Source organism: Bombina bombina, chromosome 4, assembly GCF_027579735.1.
Source record: "Bombina bombina isolate aBomBom1 chromosome 4, aBomBom1.pri, whole genome shotgun sequence".
NCBI lineage: Eukaryota > Metazoa > Chordata > Amphibia > Anura > Bombinatoridae > Bombina > Bombina bombina.
In genome coordinates this window covers 941,796,393-941,807,987 of record NC_069502.1, presented here as the reverse complement: position 1 = coordinate 941,807,987, position 11,595 = coordinate 941,796,393, and the positions used below count along the sequence as shown (strand labels likewise).

At 39.6% G+C, this 11,595-nt stretch overlaps 1 protein-coding gene across 2 annotated transcripts in view; it reads right to left on the bottom strand.

The window, feature by feature from the left end:
- Positions 1 to 1,831: 1,831 nt before the first annotated feature.
- Positions 1,832 to 11,595, bottom strand: part of LGALS8 (galectin 8) — an 83,262-nt gene continuing 73,498 nt past the window's right edge. For both annotated transcript variants that reach the window (XM_053711934.1, XM_053711935.1), the window contains one exon: positions 1,832 to 2,479. In XM_053711934.1, coding sequence (XP_053567909.1) covers positions 2,330 to 2,479 — 150 coding nt within the window. In that variant the 3' untranslated portion in view covers positions 1,832 to 2,329. The remainder of the gene's footprint in view (positions 2,480 to 11,595) is intronic.

The following is an 11,595-nucleotide window of genomic DNA, read 5'->3' as shown; positions in this document are numbered from 1 at the left end:
AGGACTTTGGATATGACAACCACACTAACTCCCCCTCCCCATCAATTTAAATGGGGCGTTTATAAAAAAAAAAAAAAAAAAGCCTTTTCTATTTATCACTCACATGCTAACCTGACACTGCGCTGAAGCCGAAGGTGCCTATGTTCTATATACATATATATATATATACACACACACACACACACACACACACATATACACACACACCACAACAACAAAAAGCAGGCACTCACTGGTATTTAAATAAAGGATATCTTTTAATCCCACAAGGTGCGACAGTCTGTGGAAGGAGGTAATATTCCTAAACGTCACACCTTGTGGGATTAAAAGATATCCTTTATTTTCCTTTATTTAAAAACTGGTGAGTGTCTGCTTCTTTTTGTTGTGTATGCTTTGCCTGCTGCAGCACCAGGTCAAAGATTCATGAGTGCCATACTCTGCCTGGAATTATATATATATATATTTTAATTATTATTATTTTTTTTTTTTTAAAAAGCATTTTTTTATTTCTTTCACATTACCTGTGTTTACCACCTTATTAGAAGTTTACTCCATGAATCCACCACCCTTTCTCTAAAAAAAATGCTTCCTCACATTTTTCCTGAATCTGCAACCCTTTAATTTAATATTGTGAACTCTTGTTTTGGTATTTCTTTTTTTTGTAGAAAATGCTTTCAACTTCCACTTTATTAAGTCCCTTCATATATTTGAAGGTTTCTATCATGTCACCTCTTTCCCTTCTCTTCTCCAGTGTTTCTCAACTCCAGTCCTCAGGACCCTTAACACGCCAGATATTCATTATATCTTAACTAGCGCACAGGTAAAATAATCAGCTGATCAGTAACCATGGTTACTAACCCTGTTCTCAAAATATATCTCAATTCTGTGTAAAGAAAACAAAAAGCAAAATATGTAACCTAGTTTGCATTAAATTGCAAGTTACAAAAAAAATGTTTTGTTTTATTTTTAGGGACAAGCATAATTTTTGCACAAAAGCAAGAGGTATTTAATATCCTTTTACTAAATTACATTTTCCTATGAATATATTTTTATATGTACATCAGCAAAAAAATCTAAATGTTTACATTTTTGTATATCCTAATATATATATATATATATATATATATATATATATATATATATATATATATATATATATATATAATATGTTCATTTATTGGCCCTTGACATTTAAAAGAGGTACCACGGTCATAAGAAATGTTTTAGAAGATTATTGGCCAATTTAGGTACATACTTTCAAAAAAGGTTCACTATCCCTGAACTAGCCTCATGTCAGCACTTCTAGAAAATATACAGTGATGCACTGTAACAAAAACATTCCAGAGTTTCTTCCTACTTGCTAAATTTCCTATTGCTACTTTATTCTGTATTAGTAAAACTTGCATCTCTCTAAAAATAGACAAATACTGTTGCTATTAACTCCTTCACTACATCCATCTAATACAGTTGTGTGGAGTATTTTAATAATGTAATTGTATCCTATAAACTGACTCTAACGGGGCAGACTTTAGAATATCCCACCATCAGTTAATTAAGGGTCTCATTCTTTGACTGACTCACCAATGCCAAAAAACAGGAAAATCCTGCTCCTAAACTCAAAACACTGTTGTACGGAATTTTAATTTGAAGGAATTTTCTTTAGCTAGATTAGAGCAAAATACACTTTCTTTTCAGTTGATATAATTGGTTATAGCTCATAGCACCATTTTGTGTATGCATCTGAGAATATATAAGTAGCATAAAAGTTGGAGCTGGTTTACGAATTTTCAAGCTGGCTTATAAATTTGACAGAAATGTAACCAGCCCAGAATTTTATATTTTAATTCAAATGCGGCTTTAATGTTAAAAAGCATTAACAGATTATCAATCGAACACATCGGTTTACAGAGCTGTGTGTGAAATATTCAGCTCGGTGTCTGCAGAATGCCATAGTAACGATGAAGACAGAGGGAGGAGTGAGATACCTGCACAGTAGCACAGGGAGAAACTGCTGAGTGCTGTTAGTTTATATCAGCAGCTTTTTTAATGTTTAAACATTACACAGACAGCTCCAGCATGGGGTCTAGCTATAAGGACACTAGTTAGGGAGTAAGGGGAAAAACCGTTGCTCTCTAGTTAGTGTGTATGACGTACGTATTCATATGCAGTGAAAGCACTGCAAGGTTTATCATCATTTTTAGAAGCTTTAGCAGCAAAATTGGTAATACATGTCAATTACAAACTTTATCTTCTTTGAATGTTTTAGCCTATGTACCAACAAAGCTTTGTTCATACACTCTTATTTCTGATCACATTGTAATCGTATGCTCTACCAGCCTCTCACATCGACTAGCTGAACATCTCCATTGATTGTAATTGTGTTTATTTTGCTCAGGTCTTTGTATCTGTGCTTATACTCAAATAAGTGTACTCCGTTTACAGCTACTTTGAACTTTTGAGCTTCACAATAGATGATAAGCTGAAAACAAAGAAAGATGAAGAAAACATGTTAATATCCTTGTTAAACGTTGGTATGCAGAAACAATGACTAAATCTCTATGAATCACCATCATATACAAACCTCTATTAAATGGACACTAAAGCAATGGGAATAACTACAACAGCAGGGCTACCATTCACTACTGTGAATTTTAACCCCTTACAAGTGCCTATTAGTGAATCTCTGCATCTTCTTACTGGGCACCTCCATCTTAAAACTTAAATTACCAAAGTAGTGCACATTCACAGATCAGTGACATTGTTGTCTTTTAACGAGCTGTATCGTGCACAGTTTAGCATACACAGAACAAGCTTTACATTTTTTGCAGTGGCGGCATTGCTCTATAATATTTGTTATTTAACTTTTAAATAGTTTTTTTTAAAAAGTGCTAAAATGTGAGTAGTAACCCTGCAACTGAAGTTGTACCCAGCAGTTTAATGCCCATAAAGGGGCAAATAAGAAATAAAATTAATATTGCAGATCACAAATTAAAAGGACCATAAATTAGAAGAATATTCTGTAGAACTCATGTTGAGTGTGAAGATATTCAGAATAAAAACATAATTTATGCTTACCTGATAAATTTATTTCTCTTGTAGTGTATTCAGTCCACGGGTCATCCATTACTTATGGAATATATTCTCTTCCCAACAGGAAATTGCAAGAGGATCACCCAAGCAGAGCTGCTACATAGCTCCTCCCCTCACATGTCATATTCAGTCATTCGACCAAAACAAGACGAGAAAGGAGGAACCATAGGGTGCAGTGGTGACTGAAGTATTAATTAAAATTTAGATATGCCTTAAAAAGACAGGGCGGGCCGTGGACTGAATACACTACAAGAGAAATAAATTTATCAGGTAAGCATAAATTATGTTTTCTCTTGTTAAGTGTATTCAGTCCACGGGTCATCCATTACTTATGGGATACCAATACCAAAGCTAAGTACACGGATGATGGGAGGGACAAGGCAGGCACTTAAACGGAAGGAACCACTGCCTGTAGAACCTTTCTCCCAAAAACAGCCTCCGAAGAAGCAAAAGTGTCAAATTTGTAAAATTTGAAAAAGTGTGAAGCGAAGACCAAGTCGCAGCCTTGCAAATCTGTTCAACAGAGGCCTCATTCTTAAAGGCCCAGGTGGAAGCCACAGCTCTAGTGGAATGAGCTGTAATTCTTTCAGGGGGCTGCTGTCCAGCAGTCTCATAGGCTAAACGTATTATGCTACGAAGCCAAAAGGAGAGAGAGGTTGCCGAAGCTTTTTGACCTCTCCTCTGTCCAGAGTAAACAACAAACAGGGAAGAAGTTTGACGAAAATCTTTAGTTGCCTGTAAATAGAATTTCAGGGCACGGACTACGTCCAGATTATGCAAAAGTCGTTCCTTCCTTGAAGAAGGATTAGGACATAATGACGGAACAACAATCTCCTGATTGATATTCCTGTTAGAGACTACCTTAGGTAAAAACCCAGGTTTAGTACGCAGAACTATCTTGTCTGAATGGAAAATCAGATAAGGAGAATCACAGTGTAAGGCAGACAATTCCGAGACTCTTCGAGCCGAGGAAATAGCCATCAAAAATAGAACTTTCCAAGATAAAAGTATAATATCAACGGAATGAAGGGGTTCAAACGGAACTCCTTGAAGAACTTTAAGAACCAAGTTTAAGCTCCACGGAGGAGCAACAGCTTTAAATACAGGCTTAATCCTAGCTAAAGCTTGACAAAAGGCCTGGACGTCTGGAACTTCTGCCAGACGCTTGTGCAAAAGAATAGACAGAGCAGAAATCTGTCCCTTTAAAGAACTAGCTGATAAGCCTTTTTCCAAGCCCTCTTGGAGAAAAGACAATATCCTCGGAATCCTAACCTTACTCCACGAGTAACTCTTGGATTCGCACCAATACAGGTATTTAAGCCATATCTTATGGTAGATTTTTCTGGTAACAGGCTTTCGTGCCTGTATCAAAGTATAAATAACTGACTCGGAGAAGCCACGCTTTGATAGGATCAAGCGTTCAATCTCCACGCAGTCAGCCTCAGAGAAATTAGATTTGGATGATTGAAGGGACCTTGTATTAGAAGGTCTTTCCTCAAAGGTAGAGTCCATGGAGGACAGGACGACATGACCACTAGGTCTGCATACCAGGTCCTGCGTGGCCACGCAGGCGCTATCAGAATCACCGATGCTCTCTCCTGTTTGATCTTGGCAATCAGTCGAGGGAGCAGAGGAAACGGTGGAAACACATAAGCCATGTTGAAAAACCAAGGGGCTGCTAGAGCATCTATCAGCTTCGCTCCCGGGTCCCTGGACCTGGAACCGTAAAGAGGAAGTTTGGCGTTCTGGCGAGACGCCATGAGATCCAGTTCTGGTTTGCCCCAATGATGGACCAGTTGAGCAAATACCTCCGGATGGAGTTCCCACTCCCCCGGATGAAAAGTCTGACGACTTAGAAAGTCCGCCTCCCAGTTCTCCACTCCTGGGATGTGGATCGCTGACAAGTGGCAAGAATGAGACTCTGCCCAGCGAATTATCTTTGAGACTTCCAACATCGCTAGGGAGCTCCTGGTTCCCCCTTGATGGTTGATATAAGCCACAGTCGTGATGTTGTCCGACTGAAATCTGATGAACCTCAGTGTTGCTAGCTGAGGCCAAGCTAGAAGAGCGTTGAATATTGCCCTTAGCTCCAGAATATTTATTGGGAGGAGTTTCTCCTCCTGAGTCCAGGATCCCTGAGCCTTCAGGGAATTCCAGACTGCGCCCCAGCCTAGGAGGCTGGCATCTGTTGTTACAATCGTCCAATCTGGCCTGCGAAAGGTCATGCCCCTGGACAGATGGACCCGAGATAACCACCAGAGAAGAGAATCTCTGGTCTCTTGATCCAGATTTAGTAGAGGGGACAAATCTGAGTAATCCCCATTCCACTGACTTAGCATGCACAATTGCAGCGGTCTGAGATGCAGGCGCGCAAATGGCACTATGTCCATTGCCGCTACCATTAAGCCGATTACTTCCATGCACTGAGCCACTGACGGGCGTGGAATGGAATGAAGGACCCGGCAAGCATTTAAGAGTTTTGATAACCTGGCCTCCGTCAGGTAAATTTTCATTTTTACAGAATCTATCAGAGTCCCTAGGAAGGAGACTCTTGTGAGTGGTGATAGAGAACTCTTTTCCACGTTCACCTTCCACCCATGCGACCTTAGAAATGCCAGAACTATCTCTGTATGAGACTTGGCAATTTGCAAGCTTGTCGCCTGTATCAGGATGTCGTCTAGATACGGAGCCACCGCTATCCCTCGCGGTCTTAGAACCGCCAGAAGAGAGCCCAGCACCTTTGTAAAGATTCTCGGGGCCGTAGCCAACCCGAAGGGAAGAGCTACAAACTGGTAATGCCTGTCTAGGAAGGCAAATCTTAGGAACCGATGATGATCTTTGTGAATCGGTATGTGAAGGTAGGCATCCTTTAAATCCACCGTGGTCATGTACTGACCCTCTTGGATCATGGGTAGGATAGTCCGAATAGTTTCCATTTTGAATGATGGAACTCTTAGGAATTTGTTTAAAATCTTTAGGTCCAAAATTGGCCTGAAGGTACCCTCTTTCTTGGGAACCACAAACAGATTTGAATAAAATCCCTGTCCTTGTTCCGTCCGCGGAACTGGGTGGATCACTCCCATTACTAGGAGGTCTTGTACGCAACATAGGAATGCCTCTTTCTTTATTTGGTTTTCTGATAACCTTGAAAGATGAAATCTCCCTAGAGGAGGAGAAGCCTTGAAGTCCAGAAGATATCCCTGAGATATGATCTCCAACGCCCAGGGATCCTGGACATCTCTTGCCCACGCCTGGGCGAAGATAGAAAGTCTGCCCCCCACTAGATCCGTTTCCGGATAGGGGGCCATCCCTTCATGCTGTCTTAGGGGCAGTAGCAGGTTTTCTGGCCTGCTTGCCCTTGTTCCAGGACTGGTTAGTTTTCCAGGCCTGTCTGTAACGAGCAACGGTTCCTTCCTGTTTTGGGGCGGAGGAAGTTGACGTTGCTCCTGCCTTGAAGTTTCGAAAGGCACGAAAATTAGACTGTTTGGCCTTTGATTTGGCCTTGTCCTGAGGAAGGGTATGACCCTTACCTCCCGTAATGTCAGCGATTTCTTTCAAGCCGGGCCCGAATAAGGTTTGCCCCTTGAAAGGAATATTAAGTAATTTAGATTTAGAAGTCACATCAGCTGACCAGGATTTAAGCCATAACGCTCTGCGCGTTTGAATGGCATAACCGGAATTCTTAGCCGTTAGTTTAGTTAAATGTACAATGGCATCAGAAACAAATGCATTAGCTAGCTTAAGTGCTTTAAGCTTGTCCATAATTTCATCCAATGGAGCTGAGTGAATGGCCTCTTCTAGAGACTCAAACCAAAATGCCGCAGCAGCAGTGACAGGCGCAATGCATGCAATGGGCTGTAAGATAAAACCTTGTTGAACAAACGTTTTCTTAAGGTAACCCTCCAATTTTTTATCCATTGGATCCGAAAAAGCACAACTATCTTCCACCGGGATAGTGGTACGCTTAGCTAAAGTAGAAACTGCTCCCTCCACCTTAGGGACCGTCTGCCATAAGTCCCGTGTAGTGGCGTCTATTGGAAACATTTTTCTAAATATAGGAGGTGGGGAAAAGGGCACACCAGGTCTATCCCACTCCTTGCTAATAATTTCTGTAAGCCTTTTAGGTATAGGAAAAACGTCGGTACACACCGGTACTGCATAGTATCTGTCCAGCCTACATAATTTCTCTGGAATCGCAACTGTGTTACAGTCATTCAGAGCCGCTAAAACCTCCCCTAGCAATACACGGAGGTTCTCAAGCTTAAATTTAAAATTAGAGATCTCTGAATCCGGTTTCCCTGGATCAGATCCGTCACCTACAGAATGAAGCTCTCCGTCCTCATGTTCTGCAAACTGTGACGCAGTATCGGACATGGCTCTTGTAGCACCAGCGCGCTCTATTCTTACCCCAGAGCAATCGCGCTTGCCTCTTAATTCTGGCAATTTAGATAATACTTCTGTCAGGGTATTATTCATAATATTAGCCATGTCTTGTAAGGTGATTTGTATGGCCGTCCCTGATGCACTTGGCGCCACAATATCACGCGCCTCCTGAGCGGGAGGCGAAGGTACTGACACGTGAGGAGAGTTAGTCGGCATAACTTCCCCCTCGTTGTCTGGTGATAATTCCTTTATAGATAAAGACTGACCTTTATTATTTAAAGTGAAATCAATACATTTAGTACACATGTTTCTGTGGGGCTCCACAGTGGCCTTTAAACATAGTGAACAAACAGATTCATCTGTGTCAGACATGTTTAAACAGACTAGCAATAAGACTAGCAGACTTGGAAAACACTGTAAATAATTTTACAAGTAATAAAGAAAAACGCTACTGTGCCTTTAAGAAGCACAGAAAACTGTCACAGTTGAAATAACAATGAACCAAATCAGTTATAGCAAACAAATTTTCACAGTAAATGTATTAAGTTAGCAGAGCATTGCACCCACTTGCAAATGGATGATTAACCCCTTAAAACCCAAACGGTATTTATAAGCAAAAAAACGTTTTTTAATACAGTCAAAAAACCACTGTCACAGGTCTGCTGTGACTGATTACCTCCCTCAAAATGACTTTTGAAGTCCCTTAAGCTGTCTGGAGACGACCCGGGTCAAGCAGAAGGAAGCAGGAAGACAGAGCCTGAATTTTTACTGCGTCAAAAGAGCGCTAAAATAGGCCCCTCCTACTCAATATTACAATATTGGGAGTTTCAGTAAACTGTTTCTATGCAGAAATATTGTTAGCCATGCGGAAAAATGTTATGCCCCAACAAGTTTTATCACCAATGTACCTCACAAAACGATTAAACATGCCAGCAAAATCGTTTAAAACATCCTTTTTTAAGGAGCATGTATCTCTATTGATAAGCCTGATACCAGTCTTCCTACTGCATTTAAGGCTTATAACATCACTTCAGTATTAATAGCATTTTCTCAGTCAAATTCCATTCCTTAGAAAATTACTTTACTGTATATATTTAAACCAGCCTGCTTTAAACAGTCGCTTTAAACAGTCGCTCTCACTGTATTAAAGGCTTTTACTTACATTATATCGGTATCAGCAGTATTTTCTTAGTCAATTCCATTCCTTAGAAAAATAATTTACTGCACATACCTTGTTTGCAGGGTTCCCCGCACGCTATTCCCTTTCTGAAAGTTACCTCACTCCTCAGAATATGCGAGAACAGCCAGTGGATCTTAGTTACTGCCGCTAAGATCATAGAAAACGCAGGCAGATTCTTCTTCCAAATATTGCCTGAGAATAAACAACACACTCCGGTGTCATTTTAAAATAACAAACTTTTGATTGAAGAAATAAACTAAGTATAAAAACACCACAGACCTCTCACAACGTCCTATCTATTAAGTTGCAAGAGAATGACTGGATATGACATGTGAGGGGAGGAGCTATGTAGCAGCTCTGCTTGGGTGATCCTCTTGCAATTTCCTGTTGGGAAGAGAATATATTCCATAAGTAACGGATGACCCGTGGACTGAATACACTTAACAAGAGAAATAACAATATGCAACTGTTTTTCAATAGACAAAATCTCCCAACCACTTGCCTTATCTGGAGGAGCCAATACTGACTTTTACTGGAGTAGAAAAGACTAGTCACTGTTATCTTACAGTCTCCAAAGTGTTTTGTGTCCCTTTAACATGTCTATAAAGCAAATGTTTAACTTTTTTTTATTAAATATAAAACTTTTTATTGAGGCTTTTCCCCAATAAAAGCAACATTACCAGTCTTCTGTTTTTTAATCAAGAGATCGATTTAAGGTATATGGAAGTCAAAATTAAATATCCATATTTCAAAACTTTTCTTAATATGCTCTATTTGAATTATGAAAGTAAAATTTTGGCTTCCAAATCCCTTTAAGGGAGAATCATGCTTTCTATTGCAAATAAGTTCCAAAATTAAGTTTTATATTCAATTAAAAAAAGTTCTATGGCAAGTTTTCAATTTTGAGTTTTGTAAGAAATATGTAGTAACTTCTGGTAATGTGGTCTTTAACAGAGTTGCTTCTTTATGTTTATTTCTGTATATTATATAGGTGCCCTTGCTCTTGGAAACCCCAACCCATTAAAGTGGGCCAAGTTTGCCAGGAGATCAGTCTATAAACACAAAAACTATCTTATCTTATCTCTGTCTGTATATACAAAGCTCAATACATAGAGACACCTGAAAATTAAGCTTTTAGTACCTATCTCACACTGGGAAGATGATTACAACTACTGCTTCTTGTTTACATGTCTGATGAAGCACATCTGAGCATGCGCAAAATACGTCTGGGTGCTACCATGGTTACTACAACAATGTACGCTCAATGCTTTAAATCACCCTATTTGCTTTGTTTATCCTGGAGTTGAGCCTCTCTCTCTTTTTTGGGCATGCATTGGGTTACATAGCTTTGCTGTACCCATTACTGCAATATTGAAAATTGCATTATAGATGGTGGTTTAAAAAGGAAAAGCAGCCATTTCAAAAGTCAAACTAAAAGGTAAATTGGCTTTTAGTAAACAATTTAATTTTAATACACTCCAGCAGGTAAAAAGGATCATTGGGAACATATTTTATAGTACAATGTCCATTTATTCTTCATGTTGGAAAAAGATAACAGCAAATCAGCACTAATGGACTCATCAGTTCATGTCAGAGTATTTATTATAAATCTCTTAAAAATGAAAAAAAAAATCAAATTTAATGGCTAATATAGTATCGGATTGGTATATAATTCAGTTAACAGACAGTATTTCTGAATTGCTGAAACTGGTTCTCTAATGGGGCCACAAGCTATTTACTCTTTAGTGGATGCATGTATGCCTGTGTACTGGGGTACATTTGCAGTGACTGCACTGATACTCTCAACTAGATGCAAAATACAAATTTTGTCCCTTGATATGTTACACCAGATAATACTGTGGCTTGCAAAAATATCCGAGCTTAGATGTCACCACAGACAGAATGTGGCCTTAGCAAAGTAGCTGTTGCAGGAATGTCACAGAGAGCAAAGCCGCCAGAGGCCAATTATATTTATCCATTGGATGGCAGGGACAGTTTCAAGACATTGCTTAAAAATGTCAAGTCCTATCTGGCATCTAAAGGGTTAACCATAGCTCCAAATCCTAATATTTGCCTGCAATTTGTGGGTCACAACATTGTTTCAGTGGATTTCATAGGTGGCAAGGATCTGGCAAGTGCAAGAACTCTGCTGCAGTACAATATTGTGTGGCTCTCATGGGTAGACACAAAGGACTCCACCCACAAGATCCCTGCATTGATATTGTGTTCCATGCCTTATGGTCACAACACAACATAGCGATATCCCACTACTGACAGAATCTGAGACATGGCTGTTTCTCTGCTGGCTCTCAGGTAGAGAATTTGTTGTCTACTGGTGAACAGTCAAGGAATGATACAATTGGCCTTTTACAGGGGATGCTTCTAGCGCTCTTCTGGGAGTATGTGCACAACTATGCTATTAGTTATCCGATGGAACTGTGACAAAAGTGTCATCGCTGACTCGGTTGGGAACATGACTGCTGAGACCTAATTAGCTCTATAGTAACGGCTTATCTTTAGTGGTATATTCAACTGGCTACTGTTTGTACTGGGATATAAAACTGTTTCACCCTAACTGGAAGATGCCATTTCTCTATGGAACCTGTAGGTCATATTCAGTAGAAATAATGCACTTTGTAGTTACACCCACTGTAGTGAATTAAGTGTATGTGACCAATATTTAAAAGGGACACAAAACCCAAATTTTTTCTGTCACGATTCAGATAGAGCAAGCAATTTTAATTAACTTTCTAATTTACTCCTATTATAAATTTTACTCCATTCTCTTTATTTTAAAAGGCAGGAATTTAAAGCTTAGGAGCCAGACCATTTTTGGTTTAGCACCTGGGTAGAGCTTGCTGATTGGTGGTTACATTTAGCCACCAATCAGCAAGCGCTACCCAGGTGCTGAACTAAAAATGGGCCGGCTCCTATGCTTACAT